This window comes from Miniopterus schreibersii (assembly GCF_964146895.1).
Source record: "Miniopterus schreibersii genome assembly, chromosome: 19".
Taxonomy (NCBI): Eukaryota; Metazoa; Chordata; class Mammalia; order Chiroptera; family Miniopteridae; genus Miniopterus; species Miniopterus schreibersii.
The window spans coordinates 29172730-29199175 of NC_138119.1; the positions used below are offsets into that span (position 1 = coordinate 29172730).

At 39.4% G+C, this 26446-nt stretch overlaps 1 protein-coding gene across 16 annotated transcripts in view; it reads right to left on the reverse strand.

Moving 5' to 3' along the window:
- LOC308549180 (membrane cofactor protein-like) overlaps nt 1-18893 on the reverse strand; it is a 38919-nt gene extending 20026 nt beyond the window's left edge. For 13 of the 16 annotated variants that reach the window (XM_081121565.1, XM_081121568.1, XM_081121567.1 and 10 more), the window contains exons 1-5: nt 18618-18877; nt 7109-7303; nt 6679-6772; nt 5208-5299; nt 4443-4640 (exon numbers count right to left, since the gene is read on the reverse strand). In XM_081121565.1, coding sequence (XP_080977691.1) covers nt 4443-4640; nt 5208-5299; nt 6679-6772; nt 7109-7303; nt 18618-18750 — 712 coding nt within the window. In that variant the 5' untranslated portion in view covers nt 18751-18877. Of the gene's footprint in view, nt 1-4442; nt 4641-5207; nt 5300-6678; nt 6773-7108; nt 7304-18399; nt 18475-18617 lie in introns of those variants that run through there. The other 3 variants (XM_081121562.1, XM_081121564.1, XM_081121566.1) reach the window with 2 other exon arrangements.
- Nucleotides 18894-26446: the final 7553 nt, after the last annotated feature.

The window sequence follows — 26446 nt, forward strand, 5'->3', positions numbered from 1 at the left end:
ATAGTCAGTAATATTGTAATAACCACGTACAGTGTCCGGTAAGAGAGGGAGCAAAACTTATCAGGGGTGATCACTTTGTAAATTATATAAATGTCTAACCACGATGTGGTACTCCTGAAACTAATATAATATTAAATGTCATCTGTAAAAAAAATTGTAAATACAATATTTCTCCTTAACAGAGATTTCTAGGTTTCCTGTTTTATTTTTCTTTCAGCACTTTAGTAGATGTTATTGTCTCCTTGTCTCAACAGTTCCTTAAGAAAGTCAGCTGTCATTCTTACTTAGAGGGGTGGGGCAAATGTAGTATGTTTGTTTCCACCCCCTCTCATTGTCTGGTTTTTTTTGTTTGTTTTTTTTTGCAGACGTTTGACCATGGTATGTTTGCTTTAGTAGGGGTTTCTTGGTAATTTTTTAAACTCTATTTATCCTACTAGGGTCACTGAATTTCCTGGACTTGTGGGGTTGTTGTTTGGATCAAATGTGGATAATTTTCAGCCAATATTTATTCAAACAACTGCCTATACTGTCACCTTTCCTCTCTTTCTAAAACTCCATCAACATGTATATTTGACCATTTGCTATTCCCCAGGTTGTCAATCTTCCTCTTTCTAAAAATATTTCTTTCAAATCATTTGCTTGGTTTCTATTTTCCTCACTTTGGATTCACTGATCTATTCTATGTTGTGCTAAACTGCTGTTAATCACAGTAATGATTTTTGTAAGTTAGGTTTATTGGACATAACTTATATACAGTAAAACTCAACCTTTTAAGTGTAGAGTTGAATGAGGCTTGATCAATGCAAATACTATGTAATTACCACGGCAATAAATTCATAGAAAAGTTCCATTACCTCCAACATTCCCTCATGCCACTTCGTAATCAACCCTCCCCATCCCCACCCATCCCCATCCCCCAACCAGCCAACCACTGATCTGTTTTCTATCCGTTTCTCTTCCAGAATGTCATAATGGGATCACAGCCTCTGAGTACAGCCTGTTTCACTTAGCATAATGCATATGAATCATTCCTGTCCTTGCAAGATCAGATGCTCAGTCCTTTACTGTGGAATATTATCCCATTATATGGATGTACCACGGTTGTTCAGCCATTCGAATACCAACTGAAAAATAGGTGGCTGTTTCCACTCTGGGAGGATTATGACTAAGGCTGCTATGTATACTCTCATGTAGGGTTCTATGTGAACATGTTTTCATTTACTTGGATTGCTGAGTTGTATGAAAAGTCAATGTTTAACTTTAAAAGAAGTCACCAAATGTTTTCCTAAATAGACATACCACTGTGCATTCTTAACTTGCAATGTTTGAGAGTTCTAATTACTCCGTATCTTTGTGAGTAATGGTATTGTTACCTTTTTTATTTTTATGTGTTTATTTGTATATCACTGTGGTTTTAAATTTTATTTAAGTGATTACTAATGCTATTGAGTACTTTTTCATGTCCTTTTCTGCCATCAATATAACTTCTTTTGGTGGAAGAGGTCTATTCAAATATTTTGCCTGTTTTTTAAAAATGAGATGTTTTCTTATTTGAGAGATCTTTACATATCGTAGATATGTGCTTTGGAAATATTTTCTTCCAGTCTATGACTCATTTGTTTATTGTTATAACTGTTTTATGAGAGCAAAATTTTGAGTTTTTAAGAATTTTTTTTCTTTAAAGGATCGTGCTTTTAGGGTTGTATTTAAGAAATCTTTGTCTAGGTCACAAATGCTTTCTATGTGTTCCAGTAAAAGTCTTATTTTTTTAAGTTTTTAAAAAGTTTTTTAATAGTTAAGTCTACGATGCTTTGAGTAAATATATATGGTGCAAAAATGGGTTGAGGTCTTTTTTTTGCATATGGATATCAAATTGTGTCTGTACTTTTACCATTTTTCCACTGAATCATTTGTACACCTGTGATAAATCAACTGCACACAGTTGAAAGGGTCTATTCTGGAGTCGCTCTTCTGTTCCACACTGTCTTAATTATATGCTTTATTTATGTTTTTTATATAATAAGTCTTGATACCAGGTAGAATGAGTCCTCTGACTTTTTCAAAATTTTAACGATTATACTTCTGTTGTCTTTTCATATAAATTTTAGAATCATTTTGTCAGTTTATAGAAAAAGTTCTACTGGGATTTTTAATGAGATTGTGCCAAAATTATAGATTACGGAAAACTGACATCTTTACTATAATTCAGCCTTCCCACCCATACCACTGTATTTCTATTAAGGCCTATTAATTTCTTTTATAAGTGTTTAGTTGTTTTTACCATTCAAATCTTGCACCTGTGTTATAAAAGTTACTTTCAAATATTATATGCAGTTTGGAACTGTTGTAAATATTATATAAAAAATTTCAATTTCTAATGATTTATTGCTAGTATATAGACATACAATTGATTTCTGTACATTGATCTTAAGCTTGCAACCTGGCTAAAACTTCAGGCTTTTGAATTTTCTGCATAGACAATCATGTCACAGTGAACATAATCTACTTTATTTCTTTCTCCCCAACATATATGTGTATTTCTATTTCTTGCCTTACTGTACTGGGCAGGCACCAATGCAGTACTGAATAGAGTAGAGACAGTAGACACCCTATCTTGTTCCTGCCTTAGGGGGAAATAAATCAGTCATTTACCAATAAGTAAAATGTTAGCTATGTGATTTTGGTAAGAGCCATTTATCAGGGACAGACAGCTCTATTCTTATTACACTGAGAAGTTTTATAATGAAAAGATGATGAATTCTGTCAAATGCTTTTTTTCACATTAAGATGACCATGTATTTTTTTTCTTCTTTATATCTCCTGATACGGTAAGTTACACTGATTAATTTTTAAATTTAAATCAACCTTGCATGCATGGAATAAATTCTCTTTGACGATTTATGATAGGCCTTGATCTGTTAATATTTTGTTGAGAAGTTTGGTTCTCTGTCCATTATATTGTTTTTGATGTCCCTGAAATGTGTCTGTCTGGTTTTAGTATCAGAGCAATGCAATTCTCATGAACCGAAGGGAGATGTGTCTTTTTCTGGAACCTGTGCAGAGCTGCTGCTATTTACTCCTGAAATTTTGATAGCTTCCCCAGGGAGAACAGTTCTCTTTATGAGGTTTCCTTTGTCAAAATTATAGGTATAAAGTTGATTGTGTTGTTCCCTTAAATACCTGTAGGATATATTTAGTGATAGCTTCTTTTTCATTCTTAATATTGATCATTTGCATTTTCTTTTTCTCTTGTCAGAATGGTTAAAACATTTTAATGATCTTCTCCAAGAACTATGTGCTAGTTTCATTAATTCTCTCTACTTTTCTCTTTTCAATTTCATTGATTTCTATATTCTGTTCTTCTGTTTCCTTGTTTGGAGTAAAGTTTGCTCTTCTCTTTTAGGTTCATAAGGTAGAAGCTTAGATGACGGATTTGAGACGTTTCCCCTTTTTTTATTTCATGCTATTGATAGCCTCCTAAGCAATGCTTTTGCTGTATCCCACAAATTTTGATATGTTCCATTTCCATTTTTATTCAGTTCACAACACTATCTAATTTTGCTTGTGAAGTCGTCTTTGCATCATGGGTTAGAAGTGTCTTGCGTAACTTTCATGTATTGGGGGATTTTATAGATATCTTTATTTTGATTTCTACACTGTGATCAGAAAAGGTACAGTAAATAATTTCAATATTTTGAAATTTGTTAAAACTTATCTTAATGCCTAGGATATGTAATTAGAGAATGCTGCATTTGCACTTGACAAGAGTAATTATTTTGGTGTTATTCAGTGGTTTCTTTCTTTCGAGAGTCAAATACCCTCCAGAGCCTCCCTGTTTTATGTCACGCTATAATGCCTTAAACATTGTTTTTAAAGAACAGGCATATGTCAAAGATATAGCAGGTCTGATATCAAACCACAGCAATAAAATGAGTATCACAATAAAGCAAGGCATAATCTTTTTGCTGGTGAGGGTCTTGCCTTCAATTTTTAAAAACTCAACACCTGTGAAATGCAATAAAGCAAAGTGCAATTAAACAGGGTATGCCTGTACGTTTTTCCCAGAGTTTATCAATCTTATTGGTGAGGTCAGTCTTTTATAATTACTCTACCATTTTTTCTAGCCAGAACGTCTTACAATACAAAATAAACCTGTTATTTTTAAACCAACGTGTGTTGAGCTTTTTGATATCCCAACTCATGCATCTACACAGTAATTTACAATGTATAAATTATAATGCCAAGAATATGTGTGGTGAAGGGTGTGGAACTCTACAACTAAAATTAGTTTTGAGTCAATGCTACCTTTTAAAAATTAAATTAGAAACCAATTTAACAGGGTGAGCAAGCACATGTGGCTATTTTGTTTACTTGTTAGTAAAGTATTTACAAAGTATTTCCATAGTATTTACAAATGAAGAAGTAGAGAAAAATATTATTACCTTTACACTCAGGAGGGTCACTGCTCCATTTGTCATGCCCAGTACAAACCAGCTCACTCTTTCCAATAAGTGAGAATTCATCTGGTCCACCTGAACGAATACAGCTATAAACTACTACATCATTATATTCAAACACTTCCTTGTGGCTATAGCTGTATTGTCCATTTTGTATTTTTTTAGGTGGTTTACACAAAATCTCTTAAAAGGAGAAAAAAAAGGACAGGGAAGGCAAGAGAAAAAGTAAAAGATTAAAACAGCATTAGGAACATCCTATGAACTGCCTTCAATAAATTCATTCACATATGATATCTACAATCTAGTTGCAAATCCGATATCCATTTGAAACAAAGTTCCTATGAAAAAATGTATTATCTTTTTAATCCTTAAGAGTGTAACAGTGAAGTTTGCCAAATGTACAAATGGTATGTTTACGCAGCCAGAATCCTGAGGTCGTCATTTAGGACACATATTGATGAGATTTGCGAACATGTAAAACAATGACACTATTCTCACTATTTGGAAAATTTTGGTTTTTCATAAAAAGTATGTTGCATATATTAATATGTATTGTGCTTACTGTTCTTAATAATGAATAATTATTTTTTAAACTTTTCAGTTTTAATTCCAATATAATGAGTAGCAACAGCCATATCCCACTTGAAGAAAAGCTCTGTGGGGTCTTATTAAATTTAAAAGCATAAAGTCAAGCCAAGGCCAAAAGTTTGAGAACTACTACTCTAAATTCTAAAGACAGAATATACTTACTTTCACAGTTCGGGGGGTCAGCACTCCACTCCACACTATTTCCATCTCCAGCAATGATACAAGATATAGTGTCTGACCCAAGTAGGTAATAACTAAATAAAAAGAAAAAAAAAGATTACCTTTTTTTTTTTTACCAGTTAACACAATGCACATAATAATGAAGAAAAATTTTATATGGTTGTTTTTCTGCACTACAGTAGTTTGAGGGAGAAGTTTCTTAAATAGCCTATAATGAAAGTACTAACTAAATCTATAAGGAAATAGAGTTTCTGCATTTGAGCACACACTGACCTAGAGCAAATTGTCTATATATATGCTGGTCAGTCTGGCCTCTTTGCTACCTGCAGCAGGCACATCAACATTCACTTTTGTGCCCTAGTTCATGCCATTCTGCCCAGTCAGGACAAGTAAACAAAACAGCCACATGTGCTCGCTCACCCTGTTAAATTGGTTTCTAATTTAATTTTTAAAAGGTAGCACTGACTCAAAACTAATTTTAGTTGTAGAGTTCCCCACCCTTCACCACACATATTCTTGGCATTATAATTTATACATTGTGAATTACTGTGTAGATGCATGAGTTGGATATCAAAAAGCTGAACACACATTGGTTTAAAAATAACAGGTTTACTTTGTACTGCAAGAAGTGCTGGTTAGGGGAGAAGTAAAATTATCAATGTTTGCAGACAGTATGACCTCACATGTATAAAATTCTGAAGATTACACACACACACACAAACCCTGTTAGAACTAATAAATGAATTCAGTAAATTAGCAGGACACAAAATTAATATTAAAAAATCAGTTGCATTTTATAGTGTATCAGTTTCCTCTATATTGCACATTTTTCATAAATTTCCCAAATACATACTATTAAAAGAGCCCTATGGAACAAAGGCTACTATTAAGTGCTCAGTACACCTGGTAGAGATCTTCCCTCCTTTAAAGCAGTCACAAAAATAAGGCTTTCCACTACGAGATCTTTTTTTTCTACATTGCTTCTCTACCATTCTCATGCACTGAATTGCCCTCAGGTGTATTCACTAAGAGATCTTGATCAAAGTTAAGGTCCAGGCTAACCAGGTCAATTTTTGACTGGTTAACACCTCACAGTTATCTCAACATAAGTTTATTTTTGGCTGGCAAATTTACCCCCCCATTTCTAAAAGCCCTCAAAGTTGCCCATTTTAAACAGGGTGCAATCTGTTGTCAAGGATAAAGCCATGATTACTACATTTTTAATGACTACAGTAGGATTATTACTTATAGTAGTGTTCAATTCTGCTTTACTTCAATCGAAATTTTTTCTATTCCATGCACATCTTTTCAGTCTCCATAAAAAGCCCAAGAGTTCACTGGCTATAAGTACAGCTTGTCACACACACAGCAAAACGAAATCAACATTATGTTTCCATACTTAGAAGTAAAGCAAAAATAGAACTAGTAACATTTACCTAGTTCCTCTACTTACCCCTGGTCACAAGTATACTGAAGCTCTGAACCAAATTCAAAAGATCCACTGAAGCGACCATTTTGGGGCTCTCCTGGTTGTGGACATAATCTTCCTGAAAGAAAAATTTTTGAAATTCGTTGTTTTATACAAATTTCAAAACAGATCTGAATCAAAACCAAAATCCTACATTTCTCTACTAAATTCATGGGAGTACTATTTTCTTTCTTTAACTATTAAAAGGCCAAACTTAAGATTCACATTTACCAAAACAACCAACTGCCAAGAAAAAGATTCTCTGGAAATTTTTCAAAGCCTGAAAAAATACACTGCTGTCTAAAATCCACATCCACATGAGAAAACCATCATTTTACAATAAAATGGAATAAAATATGGAATAAAATGTGTGAAATCTTTAGGGCAATAAAAACAAAAAGTTTAGTGTACTTACTTGTACAAGCCTCCCGGAGAGTTGTCCATGTGTTATTAGGATGACAAACAGCAGAGAGGGGATGAAAAGGAGGAGTACGCCTGTATCCTAGGCGACACTCATATTCTATTTGGTACCCATGATTATAAGGGGGTGAAGGCTGTCCACCCTTGGGTTTCATAGATTCATACTTCGGTGGGTCATCACAGTCAGCATCTGGGCATAACAGAATAAGAACATGAAAATACATTATTTTCTCTTTTTCACCAGCCCCAGAATAAGGCCTGAGAGCAGGCAGGGAGTACAGAATGAATGGAAAGGTCCTTGGCAAGATTTGAAGTGACCGTGCCAGGCTTTTACAGGACAATGTGCTGTGTCTGCTTCAAGTAATATTCTATTAGCTTTTGCTTTCTTTGGGAATAAGCTGAATATTCTTTCAACAGTAAATTGAAGAGACAGCATCACGATTTTTGGTTTTAAAGTATATTTGTAGGTATGCATCCTTCCCACTTAAAAAAAAAATTATCTTTAGTGTTGAAAGTATTACAGATGTCCCTTTTTTCCCCCCACTGATCCCCTCCCCCTGCACCCGTCCCTCCCCCCAGGCCTTCACCACACTATTATCTGTGTCCATGGGTTTTGCATTTATGCAAATAAATTCTTTGATTAATCTCTCCCCATCCACTCCCCCACCCCCGCCTTCCCTCTGAGATTCATCAGTCTGTTCCATGCTTCTATGTCTCTGGATCTATTTTGTTCCTCAGTCTGTTTTGTTTATTAGATTCTACATGTGAGTGAGATCATGTAAAACTGAATCAGGAAGAATCTGAAAACCCAAATAGGCCAATAGCAACTGATGAAATCGAAGCAGTAACAAAAAACTCCCAGCAAACAAGAGCCCTGGTCTGGATGGCTTCACAGGGCAGCTTGCTAATTCTTTAAGTTGTAGGGTTCGATGATTTACGAAAAATTTTTCTTGCTTTTTGAGGCCTGTAGTGCTATGAACTTACTCTCAGGACTGCTTTTGCTATGTCCCGTAGATTTTGATTGTTGTGTGTTCATTTTCATTTGTTTCCAGGAACTTTTTGATTTCTTTTTTATCTTTATTGATTTCAGAGAGAGGGAGGGAGAGGGAGAGAGAGCAAGAGAAACATCTATGATGAGACAGTCATCACTGATTGGCTGCCTCCTGCACGCCCCCGACCAGGAATTGAGCCTGCAACCCGGGCATGTGCCCTGACCGGGAATCGAACTGCAATCTCCTGGATCTTAGGTCGATGTTCAGCCACTGAGCCACGTCTGGCCGGCTGATTTCTTTCTTACTGATTTTATTGGTAACCCATTCATTGTTTAATAACATGCTATTCAGTCTCCATGTGTTTGAATGTTTTTGAGTGGTTTTACTGTAGATTTCTAATTTCATGCCATTGTGATCCGAGATGCTTAATGTGATTTCAATCTCCTTGAACTTGTAGAGGCTTGTTTTGTGTCTTAACATGTGGTCTGTCTTTGAGAATGACCCATGTGCACTTGAGAGGAATGTACATTCTGCAGCTTTGGGGTAAAATGTTCTATAAATGTCAATTAAATTTATCTGATCTAGTGTGCGATTTAGAGTCAGTTTCTGTGTTGAAGTCGGTGGGGTGTTAAAGTCCCTGACTATGACTGTGTTGCTGTTGATCTCTCCCTTAAAGTCCTGAAGGCTATTATTGATAGGCCCTTATTTATCGCCATTTTAATTCTTTATGCCTATGTTTCTCTCTCTATTTCTTCTTATTACAGGAGTCCTTTTAACATTTATTGCAATGCTGGATTGATGGTAAAAAACTCAGTTAGCCTTTTTTTGTCTGGGAAGCTCTTTATTTCACCATCTAGTCTGAATGATAGCCTGCTGGATAGAGTAGTCTTGGTTTCAGATCCTTGCTTTTCATTACCTTGAATACTTCATGCCATTCCCTTCCGGCCTGTAGAATTTCTGATGAGAAATCAGCTGACAGCCTTATGGGAGCTTCTTCGTAGGTAACAGTTTGCTTTTCTCTGGCTGCCTGTAAGATTCTCTCTTTGTCTTGAATTTTTGGCATTTTAATTATGATGTGTCTGAGTGTGGGCCTCTTTGGGTTCTTGCTTGGGACTCTCTGTGCCTCCTGAACTTGTGTGACTTTTTCTTTGACAGGGTTGGGAAGTTTCCTGCCATTATTTCTTCAAACAAATTCTCTATCTCTTGCTTATTCTCTTCCCCTTCTGACACTCCTATAATGCAAATATTGTTACGTTTCATGTTGTCCCACAGCTCCCTTAAACTGTCCTCCTGTTTTCAATTGTTTTTTCCTTTTGGATCTCTGATTGAGTGATTTTTTCTACCCTGTCTTCTAATTTGCTGATCTGATCCTCAGCTTCCTCTAATCTGTTTATTCCTTCCAATGTATTCTTTATTTCTGCTATGTCATATTTAATTTCCTTCATAGTTTCCATATCTTTTCTCAGCATCCTCACAATCAGTATTCTGAACTCTATATCTGATAGCTTGCTTATCTCCGTTTCATTTAGCTCTTTTTCTGGAGACTTCTCTCGTTCTTTCATTTGGGGCTTTTTTTTTTGTCTCCCCATTTTGGTTCCCTATTTAGGTTTGTTTCTATGTATTAGGTGGATCTGCTAGGACTCCCAGACTTTTTGGAGGGTTTCTGGTACAGGCCAATGTCAGATGCTCTCTGTGACTGGCCCTGAGTACCCTGTTTAGAACTATCAACAACCCACAGCTTGTACTTCTCTTCGCTGGACTGGTTTGTTGTTCCCTCTGCTGGGGCAAGGTGTGTTTGGACCCCATTTTTTTCTGAGTTCATTTCACACTCACCTCTCCCCTAAGAAGACTTTACAGCCCTCGATCAGATTGCTCTTCCACAAACTGATGACTTATCACTTCAGGCTCAGTCTCCTCTCAGGAGGCAAGTCCCTAAAGGTCAGGGATCAATCACACACCTTCTTTTCTACTACACTCTGTACCCAGTGGATGCTCAAGAAATGCTGTGGTTAGAGGTAATTATTATTTAAGCATAGTGGATGTCATAGGTCAAAATAAATATGGACTAAACTATTTCAAAATATAAGACTTCATTTCATATTAGTGAAATGAGTGTTTTATAAGTGAATAGAGCCATTTAAAATCAAGTTTTATTTGAATAGCCTTACATGAAAAAATTTCTACTGTCTTGACATTACTTTAAATACACAATTGATCCTAGAACAATGCAGCAGTTTGGCCCCCACGCAGTTGAAAATCCACATATGACTTTTGAATTCCCTAAAACATTACTTAAGTAGAGTGTTTCCTCTGTATCAGTGAGGGATCAGTTTCTGGATACCCCATGGATACAAAAATCCCTGAATGCTCAAGTCATGTATATAAAGTGGTGGAGAACCATACATACAGAATGCCCTCTGCATTGTCAGATTCCCAACTGCAGATGGAAAATTCTGTTGGTTGTTTCCACAGATGTGAAACCCAGATACAGGAAGACACTACATATTTATAGAAAAAAATGTGAGTGTAAGTGAACGTGAGTAGTTCAAACCAATGTTGTTCAAGGGTCAACAGTGATTTAATCTTCCTTCACTAGTCAATGGATCATGTATGACCTCAGAAGTTCCCTGAGGTAGCTGTTTGGGTTGTGTATCCAATATATCCCTATAGTAAAGCTACTATATTGCTATGGTTTTAGAATTTTTTACCTCTGATTTTTTTGGAAGGGGGTAGTTTTCACTCCCTTGAATAGTGTCATTTGTACTTGAGCAATTTGCATTTCTTTAAATTATCTGTGGGCTTGAAAACCTAACAAATCTGTTAGAACAATTACATAAAATAATGTAATGGAGGCACATCAAGTAAAGTCCTAAGGAGATAAAAGCATGTAGAGGCCTCTCTTATAAGGGTAAGGACCTAAGGAGAAAGGAGATCTATTTTGCTCCCTAAGAAAACTTTCCTCTCTTACTCCCTGAATCTTCGTCTTACTTAAGATTGAGAGACCAGCCAAGAGAAATCTAAACAAGTGAAATTTTACTCTTTTTTCATATCATGTTCTAAATTCTAAAACTCTGTACATATACACAGTCCAACATTTCATTCCCATCATGTCCTGAAATCCACCTACTGGGCATATGTTTTCAACATTTCCCCTATGCTGACCTTGTTACCTGAATGTTTCTTAACTGCCCAAGAAAGCAAAAGGCAAACCAAAATCCCTAGTAATTAAAAGCATTGTTTAAAAGGAGGGTTAGTATACAGGTGAGTTTTATTAATAACATTACATTTACTGAAAACCCTGAGTTAGATATTGTCACTTTCAATAGGAAAACAAACATGAGCTAGAAATTCTATATAATTCATCCAGACACAAATGCATAACATCATTTTAGAATTTCCTTGAACCACCAAGAAAGAAATCACATAACAGCATGCCCGTGATTAAATTATACAGGGATCCTTTGTTTTATACATTCAATCTCAGTAACTATCCTCAAAGCTGATAAAAAAGTTTCCTACTCTGACATACACAGATAGTCTCCATATGGAAAAGTCAGTAAGATAGTTTAATCCATTCAACTAATTTGAAGTATTTTTTCCCACTAACATGCAACATGAAAGACATGCTTCCACCAATACGCAGAATATACATTTTCGTTTGGCAACCAGTTGATCACAAGCTATATACACTGTAATAACTGTGCCCAATACCACACTTTTTAATAAGCACATTTCTTCACTTGCTCAGAACACTGAATTTTTTTCCAATGAGGATGTTAAAACTAATTATTCTTAGACCCAGAAAAATTACACCTTGACTTCATTTTCTAGGTAGTTTACAATATAATTATTACTTGGCTGTAAGGATACACTTTATTTATTTAATATATCTTTATTGATTTCAGAGAGAGGAAAGGAGAGGGAGAGAGAGATAGAAACATCAATGATGAGAGAGTCATTGATCGAGCCCACAACCTGGGCATGTGTCCTGACCAGGAATCGAACCCTGATCGCCTGGATCCTAGGTCGACGCTCAACCGCTGAGCCACGCCCGGTCGAGCAGGATACACTTTAAAACAGATGACATTAAGTAATATGATGGGCTGTGTTCAGAAAGCTCCCCAATGTTCCAGATGAGTTTCGGGAAAATGAAATAGCTTTCTGCTATGGATCAAGAGAACTACTCACCTTCTCTACATTTGCCAAAATTGGGTAAGCACTCTCTACCTGCTTGCAAAAGTTAAAATCACTTTCTAACATGAGTACACACACCCTTGCCCAGATTGATGCCTTCAGGAAATCATGGTCTCTGACCAAACTGGAACCCCAATAAAACCTGACAGTCCTGCTCCTTTTCCCACTGTCTACACAACCTATTTTTAAACTTTCCTCCCCAAAATGCAGACACTGGCATCTACACCTGTCTATTTTATTTTGCATGACCTCATTTCTAGGCCTATAAAAATCACTAAATTACCTTCCAAGTCATTAAACGGCTTCCTTATTTTCCAATGAATCCTAACACTTTCTTCCTCATTAGTTTTAGCTGTCCTGTCTATCACATCTGGAGTTGTTGGTCACTCTGTCTTTGCTCCTTTCTGCCTGAAAAGCTCTCTTTGGTTTCCAGGACAGCACAACCACCCTGGTTCTCAGCTTGTCCTCTGACTGCTCCTCCTCCTCTGCCTGATCGGGAAATGTGGCATTCCTAAAGGGTAGTTCTAGGAACTCTTGTTATTTCATTCCGTAGACATCCCTGGGTGGGCAGATGTAGTCTCATGACTTCATTTCCCTTGAAAAAAGTAGCCTTCCAATTCCCTGCATCTCTGGCTGAGGTGCCAAGTACGTACATTCAATTGTCACCCCACACAGCTCCACTTAGGAAGTGCCATGCTGTCTCAAATGACATAATCAAAGTGCTCCTTTGATTCTCCACAGGCACAGCAAGCAAACTAAACTGTTTCCACAGCTGAGTGCCTGGTCATGCATCTAGTTCTAGCCTTTACTCCTACAGCCACGACCATTTATCTGCACTGCAATCAGAGTCTCTGCATAGGTCTCCTCACCTACCTTGGCACTATTCATTCAATTGGTTTTTCACATGGCTACCAGGGTAATATTGCTATGACACAGTGACCAAGGACCTCTCAAGTCATATAGTTTTCAATGGATCCCCAGTGCCCTCCAGATAATGTCTAAAGCTCCTTAAGCAAGGCTAACAGATTTAAAATCAGTCACTATCTGGATCCTGCTTTCTTTTGCACACTGTTCTCAAGCCACAGTCAATCCCTTGTGGTGCCCATTAAATTACTTGCATCACGTTAGCAGTTGAGGCCTCCATGCACCATTTTACTCCGGCTGTGATCACAGACCTGTCATTCTCCCCATCCACTCACCCTTCAGTTTCACCTTAGATGCCAATTCTTCCTTGAGGCTCTTGACGTCTCTCACTTAAAATACTGAGTTAAGTGTCCTCATGTTACCCCAATTTTCTCTATAGCATTTTTAATATTGTAATTGTCTGTTTATTGTTTATGCTCCCTATGAGACTGTCACCTACTTGAGGACCTTGTCTCACTCATCACTGCATTTCTGGTACCTAAAGTCAGTGCTGAATGAGCACAGTTATCAGTTCTGTACACTCTTAGATTACAATTCAATTCTTTATTGTTCAACCAGTTTGTTCCAAAGATATCTGCAAATCATAATTTCTTTCTTCAGTTTTTGCCTGTATTCAAGTTTTTTTATTGGTTTCGTTATAGATATTTTCCTTTACTAGAATTTTACATTTTTTTATGTCAACATATTTATGCTTAGATAAACACATTTTCCATTACTGCTATTATTAGAAATGGTATTTTAATATTATCAAAGGTGGACTGTAGGGCAGCACAGTTTCCAGTAGAAGTAGCCTGGTTCCAAAAGGAATCAGTCTGAAGGCCATCATCACAGTTGCAGTGGAACAGTCTGATTTCAAGAGTCAGACTAAAGTACCAACTGAGTCCTCTCAGACAAAACAAGGCCTTAACCAGACAAGGATGACGCCTTAAATTAGATCTAGAGGAAACTCCTTTGATTAAGGCTGACTTCTCGTGTTTCAGGAATGGTTCTTATTTAAATGGCAAATATTGTGCTGGATATGCAGTATCAACACCCTTTGATGTAACTGAAGTGGCATCTTTGCCTTTGGCTACTATAGCCCAACAAGCTCATACAGGCCTGCACCTAGCCAAGGGCATAACCCTTGATATTTCTACTGATAGTAGAGATGCCTTCGGAGTAGTTCAGGATTTGGAACGTTGTGGAAGCAACATGGCTTTCTTACTTCCAGCTGAAATAAAATTTAAAATGGTCCATAGGTTCAGAAGTCATTGGATGTTATACTTTTACCTGCTGCTTTAGCTATTATTAAGACCCAGGGCGCTCTAAACTTGATTTTCTGGAAGCTAAAGGGAAATCGCCTTGCTGACACTTCTGCAAGGAATGTAGTTCTTAAAAGGAAGTAACAGCAGTCAAACCTCTGGTATGGTCTAAGGGATATTTCCTCAAATGACAGCTCAGAAAAACTGGCTAAAGTCCCAAAAACTGGCCTCAGGAAAGGAAAAAACTAAACTGGAAATTCAACAATTGTTGGTTTGATAAACTGAAGACGCTCTGGTCTGGGCCAAATAACAACCCAGTCCAACGAGAGGCTCTAAAATTTCTACTCCTAATTACTGTACAGGCAATAAACCATTGGTCCACTGACAAAATAACATTTATGTATCAATATTGGTGGGGAACTATTAAGGCCACAAAAAGTACCTGCTTGTCCCACCTGTTCAAAGTACAAGCCAGGAAATCCTGGTCCAACTGCTCCCGGACGTTTTAAATTGCCTAATGGACCATTTGTAGTCTAGCAAATGGATTTCATACAGCTTTCCCATCTCATAGACATAAGTGTATTTTAGTCATGGTCTGTATGTTTTCTCAGTAGACTAAAGCTTTCCCAGCAGACACACTACTGCCTCTGCTGCGCCTAAAGTCCGTGTGAAAAGATCACCCTTACCGAGAGGACCTCCATAACCCACAGGGATAGGGGAATGCATTTTACCAGTCAGGTGCTCTGACAGGTTTGTGCTGAATGGCCAGTTTGACAACATTTTCACTGCGCTGACCACGCTCAATCCTCAGGTTTAGTCAAATGCACTAACAGCATTAAGACTCAACTGACAAAATTTGCAGAAATCCTCTAAATACCTTGGCCAAAAGCACTGCCATTGGTCCTTCTAAATCTCAGATCCACCTCCTTTGGAACTGAATGTCACTCTCTGATAGTCACAGAGAGCCCAATGCACCGGGCCCCTCCTCTTTTGATTGACAACAGATAGAAGGAAATATACTTAAATATTATAAAGGCCTAAGTGCTTCTATCAAAATTACCCAGGTCTGGTAAAGCAGTCTTTTCAGAGCGCACTCCAGGGAAATGAAGACCTTGAACAACACACTGTGCATCCTGGCACTTCATCTATTGGAAAAGACACCTCCAGAAAGACTCTTTGCAACCTCGCTTCAAAGGCCCCTATCAGGTCCTGCTAACTGACCCTTTTGCTGCCAAACTCCAGGCAACAGACTCCTGGATCCACATGACACATATTAAAAAAAGCACCTAATCCTGACTAAAAATGCACACCATCTGGTGACCAGAAGGTGAAAATGTCACAAAACTGATGCAGAGTACACCTGAGGAGACAGCTTCCCCAAGATGTTCAGACCAGGCCAGTTAGACTGACCATGGATTCTTATCCAATTCATAGTCCCTGAATTTGTAACCTATGGACTGGGCTGTATTATTGATAAGACATTTTGTTCCAGTTTCTTTTAAGATAATAATACTGTTTACTTGCTTCGTGTTTTATTTCTGCAATGTGTCTTCCCAAAGCTCTTGTTTAATTCTTTTAGTTCTGAGTATGCCTTTGGGAATTCACTAGTCTAAGATACAAACTTGAGATGGGCAATTCCTGAGAGATCTCCCTCTCCCACCCACCCACCCACCCCTCAAATGTTATCACAATAGGTTTACAATCTGTACATTTTCCTCCGACAGGACACTCATGAAAGGTCCTTCCTGACATCAAGGGACAAAAGGCCACTGAATCCAAAAAACCTGACTCTTGATGAGCAATGATTTCGGAGAAAAGTCTTCATTAAAAGGGGGGGCGGGCATATGAGAATTAATAAATGGAAACCTCATTTAAAATGAATCAGGAAGCTAGAAAACTTTCACACACACACCCTCCTTGCCTATTAACTCAGCCAATGAGAGACTTCCATAACTGAGCCAATAAAAAGTCACTATACCTCAAACTTTCAGCTCCCCTCCTTTCTTTCTCTGGACTTGTTTTTGGTTTACCTTTAGACCACATGTCCCGAAATGCGATTCTTTGTTGTTCCCAAATAAACCAATTTTACTGGACAAGTACCTGGCTGTCTATTTGTTTATGGAAAATATAACAATTTTCCTCCTAGAGGCAGGAGGAATTTTTTTTCCTGAGCTTTTAAGACCCAGCTGAATATTATATTTAACTTCCTGCTACTTAATATTTATACAAGAGTATTGATACTGAGGCAAAAAATTAAGCATTTGAAACCACAAGGGTAACAGGACACACAAGATCTCTGTATTCAAGTGGGGAGAGAACAGAAAACATAGTTTTGGAAGGGTAACTACAAGTTAGGGATGATTTGAACTGAGAGAGAGAGAGAGTCTCCCTGAGACAGAGTGGTCACAGAAAGTCCCTATGAAGGTCCCTCAAACATCACAACTGAGTTTGAAGGATATGAAGGAGCCGATTATCTAAGAGGCAGGAGGACAATGTTCCTTGACTGGGGGACAGCAAGTGCAAAAGTCCCAAACTGGCAGAGTTTGGCACAAAAGTTTTCCCTTCCACCAGTCATTTGTTAAATACTGACAGAGAATCACGCTCAGCACCTGTCTTGGGTTACAAGATTAGTATTACAGCCCAGGCAGGTGTGGCTCAGTTGGTTGTCATCCCACACACCAAAAGCTCGCTGGTTCGATTACCAGCCAGGGCACATACCCAGGTTTCGGGTTCGATTCCCAGTCTTGGTGAGTATGGGAGGCAACCAACTGATGTTCCTCTCTCTCTTTCCCTCTCCCTTCCCCTCTCTCTAAAATCAATAAAATTGTTTGTTTGTTTTTTTAAAAAAAGACTAGTATTATGGTTTGTCAGTCCCAATAAATTTTAGCAAATATTTATTGATTGCCTACTGTGTGCCAGGAACTGGGGAATCTAACGGTGAGCAATTAACAGTCCCTGCTTATGTTCACGTGTGTGCGGGTGCAGGTGCAGGTGCAAACAGAATGAAATAAGGATCCTGAAAATAGGCATAGTTTGTTATTGCTCACCAGTGTATCCCCAGAACCAGCACAGGACCTGGCACATACAAGGCAAACATTTATTGAATGACTTCTGCTAAGGATAGAATACAAATTGTATATGTAACAGGATGCATATAAAGACAGTTGGAAATATAGCAAAGTATTAAATGGCTGTCCTCTGTGTATATTTTATACAATAAGCATGTCTTTTTTAGCATATAAAGTACATATTCCACTCAGTGAAAAACGAAACTAATTTAGTAAGTGTGCCTTCAGCTTTAGTTTATGACCTGTAGAGGAAAACCACGTTAACATTTTTTATTGTATCTCTTAGGATACGAATTTCTCACTAGATTTGCCTATCAACGTTTTTTGTTACATTGGATATCCCCTCAAGTATGTCTCAATCTAACTGAAAAAAAAAAAAAAAAAAAACACAGAAAACAATGCCAAAAGGACGTTTGGGAATTGAACAGGATACTGCGTACACTGGGTTCCGGGAACAAGAAGACTGCCCCAGGGGCCGCAACAGCCGGCAAGGCAACGCTAAGACGAATTTGGGGGGCCAGGAGCGAGTTAACCACGCGGCGCCCCCTGCGGCGGGCCAGCGGGCGCCCCGGGCCGCGCGGAGGCCGGAGCTGCAGCCCGCTCCCCCGCCCCGCACTCGGCGGGGCTGCCCCGGCTACTTCCGTAAAGCACACGCGATAACGTCCAGCCCGACGCCCTGGGGCACCAACCCCCACTCACCAAGGCATCACCCCACCCAGAAAACGCAGCGAAGCCTCCCCAGGGGCACCGCGCCGACCGCGGCAACATCCGGGCGCACAGGGCGCAGGAGGGCGCGCCCTCACCTTCAGTCCCCAAACACCCGCCGCGCCCGGCGCCCCGCAAGGCTCAGTGCCGACCACCAAGCACCCTCACCGCTGGCACTTCAGGGTCCCCACTCCCCTGGATCCGCGCACAGCGCAACCCTGGAAGCTCTGGCCACGCGGTCACCCAACGCCGCACCTGCCGGGCCCCCCAGGTTCCGGGCGTCCTACCCCGCCCACCAAGCCAACCTCCCTCGGTCCTCGGATCGGGTCTGCAGGCTCCCCAGCCCGCTCGGGGAGCTCACAGCGCCTCCAGGCCCCTACCGGTCAGTGAGGGTAACAGGAGCACCAGGGCCACCGAGAGGATCCCAGCGAAGCACCGAGGAGGAAAGAGACTCTCGAGGCGGCGCGGCGCGGCCGCCCGAGGACCGAAAGCCGCCCTCATCTTCCGGAACATCAGCGAGGATCCCGAGCGCCGGGGAACTTCTCACAGCTTCGGGGCCGCTACCGGCCCGAAAAGGCACTGAATTTGAGGCTGAGCTGCAAATGGGCGGGCCTGCCTACTCTCAAACCAGCGGTGACGTGAGCCGGGCGGGGCCTGGGCGCGCGGGGCGGAGCCTTGGGGCGGAGCCTTAGGGCGGGAGGGGCGGGGCGTGGGCTGGCCCGGGTCCCACCCGCGGGGGTCAGAGGGCAGTTGCGCTCCGCCGTTCCCGCCACCCTTCCGCCCTTCCGGGGCGGGGCGGGGCGGGGCGGCGCGGCCTAGGTTTACTGGAAAGGGCGGCCCCCGCCGCGTCCCGAAGCGGGCAGCTGCCCCCGACTCGGGAAGGGCGGAGAGGGAACGAGGGCTGCCGCGGTCACCGTCGCGCCTCCCCGGAACCCTGGCCGGAAGAGGAAAGCGCACCGACCAGGAAAGAGACGCCCGAGCCCGACACTGGGTCGCCTGGGGCCAGCGCCCCTCAGGGCTCCCCTTTTGTCCTGGGGCCTCCAGACGGTCGGTGGTGCCAGGGCCCTCGCCCAACACTTGGCAGCAGGCAGGCATCACTAGGGACAGGGCCTGAGGGTCCCGCGGCTGCAGGCCTGCTAGGTAGGCTTCAGAAGCGCCAGGGCGGTTTGGCCACTGCGCCCGACCCCAGAGTACAGGACTCTGCCCCGAGGGGACCCCTGGGGAGGTAAACTAATACCTGGTTATACGCGTATGGGGCCTTCCCTTGAGCGACTAAATGTATTGAAGAGGAAATATACGAGAATGAAAAAGGTCAGGACAAGGGTGTATTAATGCGGAATTCTTGGAAGTGATAAATGACGTATTGTCCCGGGGACGCAGACAATAGTGTGCGGAAGGCCTGGGGCGGGGAGTGGGCGGAAGCAGTCGGGGTGGGGGGGTAACATTCGTAATATTTTCAACAAGCAAAGATAAAATTTAAAAAAATAATAGGGAGAATTTTTCTGATGAAACAGCCACTCGGTGCTAGAAATATCAGCATGAGTAACATTTATTTGTAGAATTGTGAATAAACCTGTATGATTAATCGAACAAAAAAAGCTAACATGACCGGAGTTAAAAGAACAAACAAAAAGAGTTGACATTTTCTTCTATTACTGTAGTTGCAAAGAATAAAAACATCAAACAATGTGCGTAAACATTGGCGGGACCAGCCCCCACAAAAGTTTAGTTTTTAACATTTTTTTGTGTGTTTTTGAAGTTTTTAAATGGACATGACTTTTAAAGCAGGAGTTCCATTTAGCGTTCCTCCCACAGAGATCATCAGATCTATGAGCAAAGATATATAATTTTGGGGGGAAATATAAGCTCTTAAATGTCTAACAGAAGTATAAGGAATTTTTTCTAGGTGGCTTATGGGATGGGATTCTAAGCATGAAGCAAGAAGTGTAAAAAAATATCAGTGTGAGAAACTCCTATTCGTAAGTGGAAAAAGCAGATTCCAAATCAGTATGTCCTTTTTGTATTCCTTTTATAAAACAAAAGTAGTTTATTGATATGCACAAAAAGAGATTAGTGGGAAATATACAAAAAATAACTAATAGTTGATAGGATTGTGCATATTTAATTTTTTGTTTTCTATATTGACCCAGGTTACATTTGGAGTCAGGTAAAGAAAAAATTTTAATAACCCAACTCATATAACAACATCTACTTTGTTCATAGAATGGTGATAGAAACTATCAGAGAGAGGTAAGGAATGGGAGGATGGTGAGGAAATGGAAGCTCTCAGTACAAACCTCAAATGCAACTTCTGGAATGACAAACTTTATATGTATTTAAACAGTTCTGCATCTGAGATGTACTAACGACTTTCAGGATTCAGCACATCATGGAGTTTCCTCTTCCTCTCAGACCAACACAATGTTTGGATTCTTAGCTGAGCACGTAAGACATTAAGTGTGGGTGGGATGTATAAAATAAAGACCTGAGAATCTTAGATTATTAAATACAGACACTCCATGAGGACACTTACTTGAAGGAAGTATAATTAAGGCAACAAATAGGAAACTCGATAAGGGGGAATTATCATTTGCCTTCATTATTACAGTTGTAAAAGTGTGATATAACAGAAATGTTCTGTGGCTCAATGTTGGCACTTATTTGTGAAAACAGAGAATCTATTCTCTACAGCCATCTGTACACCATGTTCTATGTCAATTATATCTTGGTAAAGTTGGAAAAAAAACTTTCCCGCTATTTCTAGGCTTGGAAGTAAGGTTGTTTTGTTATGTTTTGTTTTGTTTTGTTTGTTTTGTTTTGTTTTGTTTTGATGAGAAAATTTGACAGGGAAAAAATATGGCTTGTGTTTGGTTTCCTAGTCATAGGTACTAGATTAGATTCAACGATTGGGGATTTATTTGAACTTTCCTCCTATCAGTGAAATTTCTATACCTGGGAATCGTCAAACCATCTTTAATATCATTGACAGTATTCTTGTTGATTTCTTTAGCTTGTTTGGAGTTCACCCAACTGAGGCTCCATTTGATATGTCCTGAACCTTGTTCCCTATTTTTCCAGACTAGCTCCATGAAGGAGGGGTTAGAGTTTTCTTGCTGTTTCTCCAGTGCCCAGATAGTTCTACTCCTGTAGTAGGTGCATAATAAATATGTATTGTTATTAAACATAGGTGTTGCTGTCAAGTGATTTAACATGCTTCTGCCCATTCTCCATGAGCATGGATTTTAGCAAATGCTGGAAAATGCCTGAGAGATTTTCATTGTAATAATAATTAGACAGTAAGTACAGAGCTGGATTTGTCTCTGAATGGAATGAACTACAACTGTCTGCACAGAAAACCCTCCTATACCAGGCAAGTAAGCTGACCCTTGAGGTGGAGCTAATGTCTGTCCCTTAGCCTTGAGATCACTTGAGTGATGGGGTTCACAAGAGAGTACTGACAGGGAACTGCCTAAGGTTCTGACAGGAATAGAACTGCAGAGAGTGAAGGATTTGAGTGAAGTAGGGGAGTAAACACTAGTGGCTCGTCCAGATTTCCAGTAAAGATGTTGTCAGACTGCCAGAAGAAAATAAGGAGAGAATGGAAAATATGGATGTTTGTAGACCAGGTTTTGAGCTGTGTGGTAGATCTCCTTTAAGGCTTTATGAATGGAGGTAAGTGTGTGTGGACATCATTAAACAGAGGCCAACTTCTTTAAAATAAAACACTGTTAGCTGATTCTTTGCCTCCTAAATTAGTATATTTTACCTGATGCTTTTCAGAGGGGGGGTAGCAGCATGAATGGACCTGTGAATGCTCTCAGGAAATGCCTTCCACTGTCCTGGTGAATTCCACGTTAGGTGTTTATGAAAACCTGGAAGAAAAGGCTACGCAGAGGATACACCATCTTTTGTTGTTGGTGGTGTCCCTGGGAGCTAGGCTACCTCTATTTGCACCTGGTAAGACCTGCCGGCCAGTAGCTGTTACCAGCAAAAGCATTACTGCGTATGCCACACCCAAAGCAGGTGTTCTGAAGCCAGTCAAATACAGGCAGGAGGGATTTCTCAGAAGGAATATATTTTCATTTTATTTCCTGTTGCCTTTTGGTGGCTTGAAAAAGTAAATATATTACAAAACACATTCCATAAGTAGATTTGCAAAGATAAAACCTTTTATTTCTTTCTCATTATAATGGTGCAGATAGAATATTTCATTTAAGCTTCACTGTCTTAAATAACTTACATCTCACAGGTGTACAAAAAGGCAAATGAAACAAAGTTAGACTACTAGCTAAAGAAATAGATTCTAACAGCAATTGGCCCAGCCCTCTGAGATGCAGATGAAAAATGTAAGACTAGAGATTAACAGAATTGCTCAACAACACAAGCTAAGTTAGGCAATATGGCATTTTATGCATAGTTAGTATATGTAGCATTTCCCTAGGTAACTGATGTAATAGAAATAAAATCTAATGGAGTTCTTGCACTTAAAAAGTCACAGGCATCAGATATTTGTTAATCACAGTCCTCATTGACTTTATTCTGTGGGGGATGGGGGTGGAAACAACACAAGATTTTTTCTTGTGATGGCCAGTTACTAAGAAATTAGTGTCTAGTCCTTTAAAAGTTTGTTCTTCGGTAACCCAAGAAGTAATAGAGATTTCCTAAAGTTCCAACTAAGCAAAACCATTGAGCATTTTTTCATATATTCGTGGACTACTTACATTTCCTTTTTATTTCCTTTGACCATTTTGGGGGAAGTGAGGGAGGATTCTTCTTTGAATTTTTAACCCTTTGTGATATAAGTTGCATTTTTTTCTCCCAGTTTGTCAACTGACTTTACTTACACTGTTTTTTATTTTCTGTCTTGCATGATTTTAAGTTGAAATTCAACTTGGCATCCAGCTCACTCTTTATATTTCTCAAGGTAAATGTGACAGAATACACTTTTAAGCAACTATTAAAACCAGATTTACACAGAAGTTAGCAGTAGTCATATACAAATCTATTCTTAAATAGCCAGAAAGGTTCTGTTATTTTCTAGAGGTCATCAACACATGTCCCATAGTATCACACCAAATGAATTTTTTATTTATAAGGATGTGGATATTTTAGAGACTCTAGGGCTACATATTGAGAATGTGTCAATACATGTTTATTAATTTGATAAATTCTTAAAATTCATGCTTTCTTAGTTAATTTACCATATTCTAAATCCATTCAAAATTAAGCTAGTTGTTTTATAATAAAAATTATCCTTTTCTTTAAATTTTAGTATGATTTTTATAAATAACAGAGTACCAAGTACTTTTGAAATAGAGCTTAGGAAATATCCAAAGCTTAATTTTTTCCAGCTATTTCTCTGAAATAATCTTGACCCATTTTCCCTATAATCGTTTAATGCCCTTTTAATAAACAAAAATTATATTTTTTCTTTGAGAAAGTGAAAGCAAGTATAGTATATGTTTGACTCCAATCTGTCTAAAAGGAGTGGATTCTGTGTTATAAAAGAAAACTAAGGTATTAAAAAAGACATGTGTATATAAAAACAACCACCACCACCAAAACTAAAACTAAATAGAAGCAGAGTTATAGATGAAGAGAATAGACTGACAGTTGATAGAGGGGAGGGGATTTGGGGCTGGGTGAAAAACGGTGAAAGGATTAAGAAGTACAAATTGGTAATTACAGAGTAATCACAGAGATGTAAATTATAGCATAGGGAATATAGTCCATAATATCGTGATAACTACGTATAGGGCCAGGTGAGTACTTGAAACATCTGGGGTGGGGGGGAATGACCGCTTTGTAAAGTACATGATTGTCTACCCACTAAGAAACTAATATAGAATAATATTGAATTTAAACTGTAATTGAAAAATAAAAAATAAAACAGAAAGATGAAAAAAATTAGCAAAAAGTGAATTAAAATATTCACAGTGTTTCCTAGCCAGAGGCTCAGTTGGTTGAGCGTTGTCCCATACACCAATAGGCAGCTGGTCTGATCCCTGTTCAGGGCAGATACAGGAGGCAACTGATAGATGTTGAATGTTTCCTTGGGTGAGGATTTAAATATATGTTAGTGGTTATTGCTGGGAAGTATAATTATATGTGACTTATTTGTATTTCATATCTTACTCCTACATTTTCCAAATTCTCCTTAATGAGCCCATTCCATATTACAAACATTTGAAAATAAGAAAAATGACAAACTTGTAAACAGAAATCCTAGACAACACTCTCTTTAAGTAACTGAGACTATTTCTATGTCCTAAGTGCAGTCTTTTCCCCTGACTGGACAATGTGTGCTTTCAGCGCAAAGAAAGAAGGTGGAGTGACAGTGTCCAAACTACCAGGAGGGAGCTTCCTTAGGAATTGGGAGAGCTTCAGCCTCTTCACATGCGCGTGTTGGCATCTCTGTGAAGTCACTTGAAGGGTTTTATGAGTCTCAGATCTTACTTTGTTGAAATAAAAGGTCTCCTGTTGAACAAGCACTTTAATTTGAGGTGCTCTATGGCTTTATAGTCCTTTGTCAAGGAAGGACACTGAAATAAAAGGAATTTTTATTTAGATGGCAGCATGATCGACAACAGAACTACCCCAAATTTACATGCTGATAATCACAGTGCTAGCATTACACATAAATTACAAGTTCAGAAGAATGATTTTTGCCCTCTGTTGTGGTTGCTATGTAGGGCACAACACTGTATTGCATAAACTAAGATACTGAGTAGATAAGAGAGATTAATGATTAGCTGACCTTTCCTCATTGTTGCTTTCGTCAAAAATATTCTCAGAGGTGAGCAACTAAATAACAAGAGCCCTATTCCAGAAAACCTACAGACCCATTATATCACACAAAATCTTTCCTTCAGTCTCTTTTCTGAACCTGGCTGTGTCAGGGAAAGTAAACAGGATCTGGTAGTTTGGAGGAGGGTCAGCTTCAGGTAGCCTGTCCTCCTGCCCTTATAGCCAAGGTTGAAAGGAGGTATTGCATAGCCCAAAGTATCCAAATGCTTCCTGGGCCATGCTGAAGACTCTCCTGTTTGTTAAGGCCAGGAAAACTGTCCTTCCACCAAGGACACCCCTGATGAGGCCCCTCAGTTCACCTGACACCCTCAGTAATTATTGCCACCTGATCCCTTTCTAGCTCATAAAGTTTCCCAGCATCATCTGTCACATACATCATCATTGAGCATTCTTGTCTCCTTCAACACCTGTCTGTGTCTTTGAAGCCTGCCCCTTTACCAGTATCACCCCCCTCCACTACCATTGCACCTGTCCTGGGCACACAGGTTTTCAGCTTGGTACAGACTCGAACTCACTCCTTGTCCATGAGATGTTGCCACAAATGATTCATCTTCTTCTGTAGAACACCTGTGGTCAAAATTCCACTATTACAAGATAAATTTGACCCTGGCCTGTTTGGCTCAGTGGTTGAGCATCAACCCATGAACCAAGAGGTTGCTGGTTTAATTCCCAGCCAGGGCTGGTTTGATTCGGGGTTGCCGGCTTGATCCCCAGTGGGGGACATGCAGAAGGCAGCCTATTGATGTTTCTCTCTCTCTATCCCTCTTCCTTCCTTGCTCTTTAAAAACCAATGAACACATTATTTTAAAAAAATAGAGAAATTTGAGATAAATTCATTAAGGAATTTTATTAAAAAGTGGCTAACAGTCGATGTACAAAATTTGAGATTCACCTTAATGTAAAAGAGTGCGTCCAAAAAGTTGAGGATAAATGAAATTTTGATAAATTTATTCTTAAATATTTCCTGAATGCTTCTCATTTGATTAAGTCTATATTCAGAAATGTTTGGAGCCCACCCAGGTGCGGTTCAGCGGTTGAGCATTGACTTAGGATCCAGGAGATCAGGGTTCGACTCCCGGTCAGGGCACATGCCCGGGTTGCGGGCTGCAGCCGATCAATGACTCTCTCATCATTGATGTTTCTACCTCTCTCTCTTCCTCTCTCTGAAATCAATAAAGATATATTTGGGGGGGAAAAAGAGAAATGTTTGGAAATTTTAAAAGTGGCTTTTACTCTTAAGTTAATTTAGCATGGAGAGAAACCAAATAATAAACATAGGGCTTGCACTGTCCTCTGTTCACTTTAGGGTTTCTGACACGTATATAAATATAACATGCCAGGTTTAGATTAGTGCGCATTGATATAGAAAGAGGACAGAAAGAAAGGAAATTTACTTAAAAAT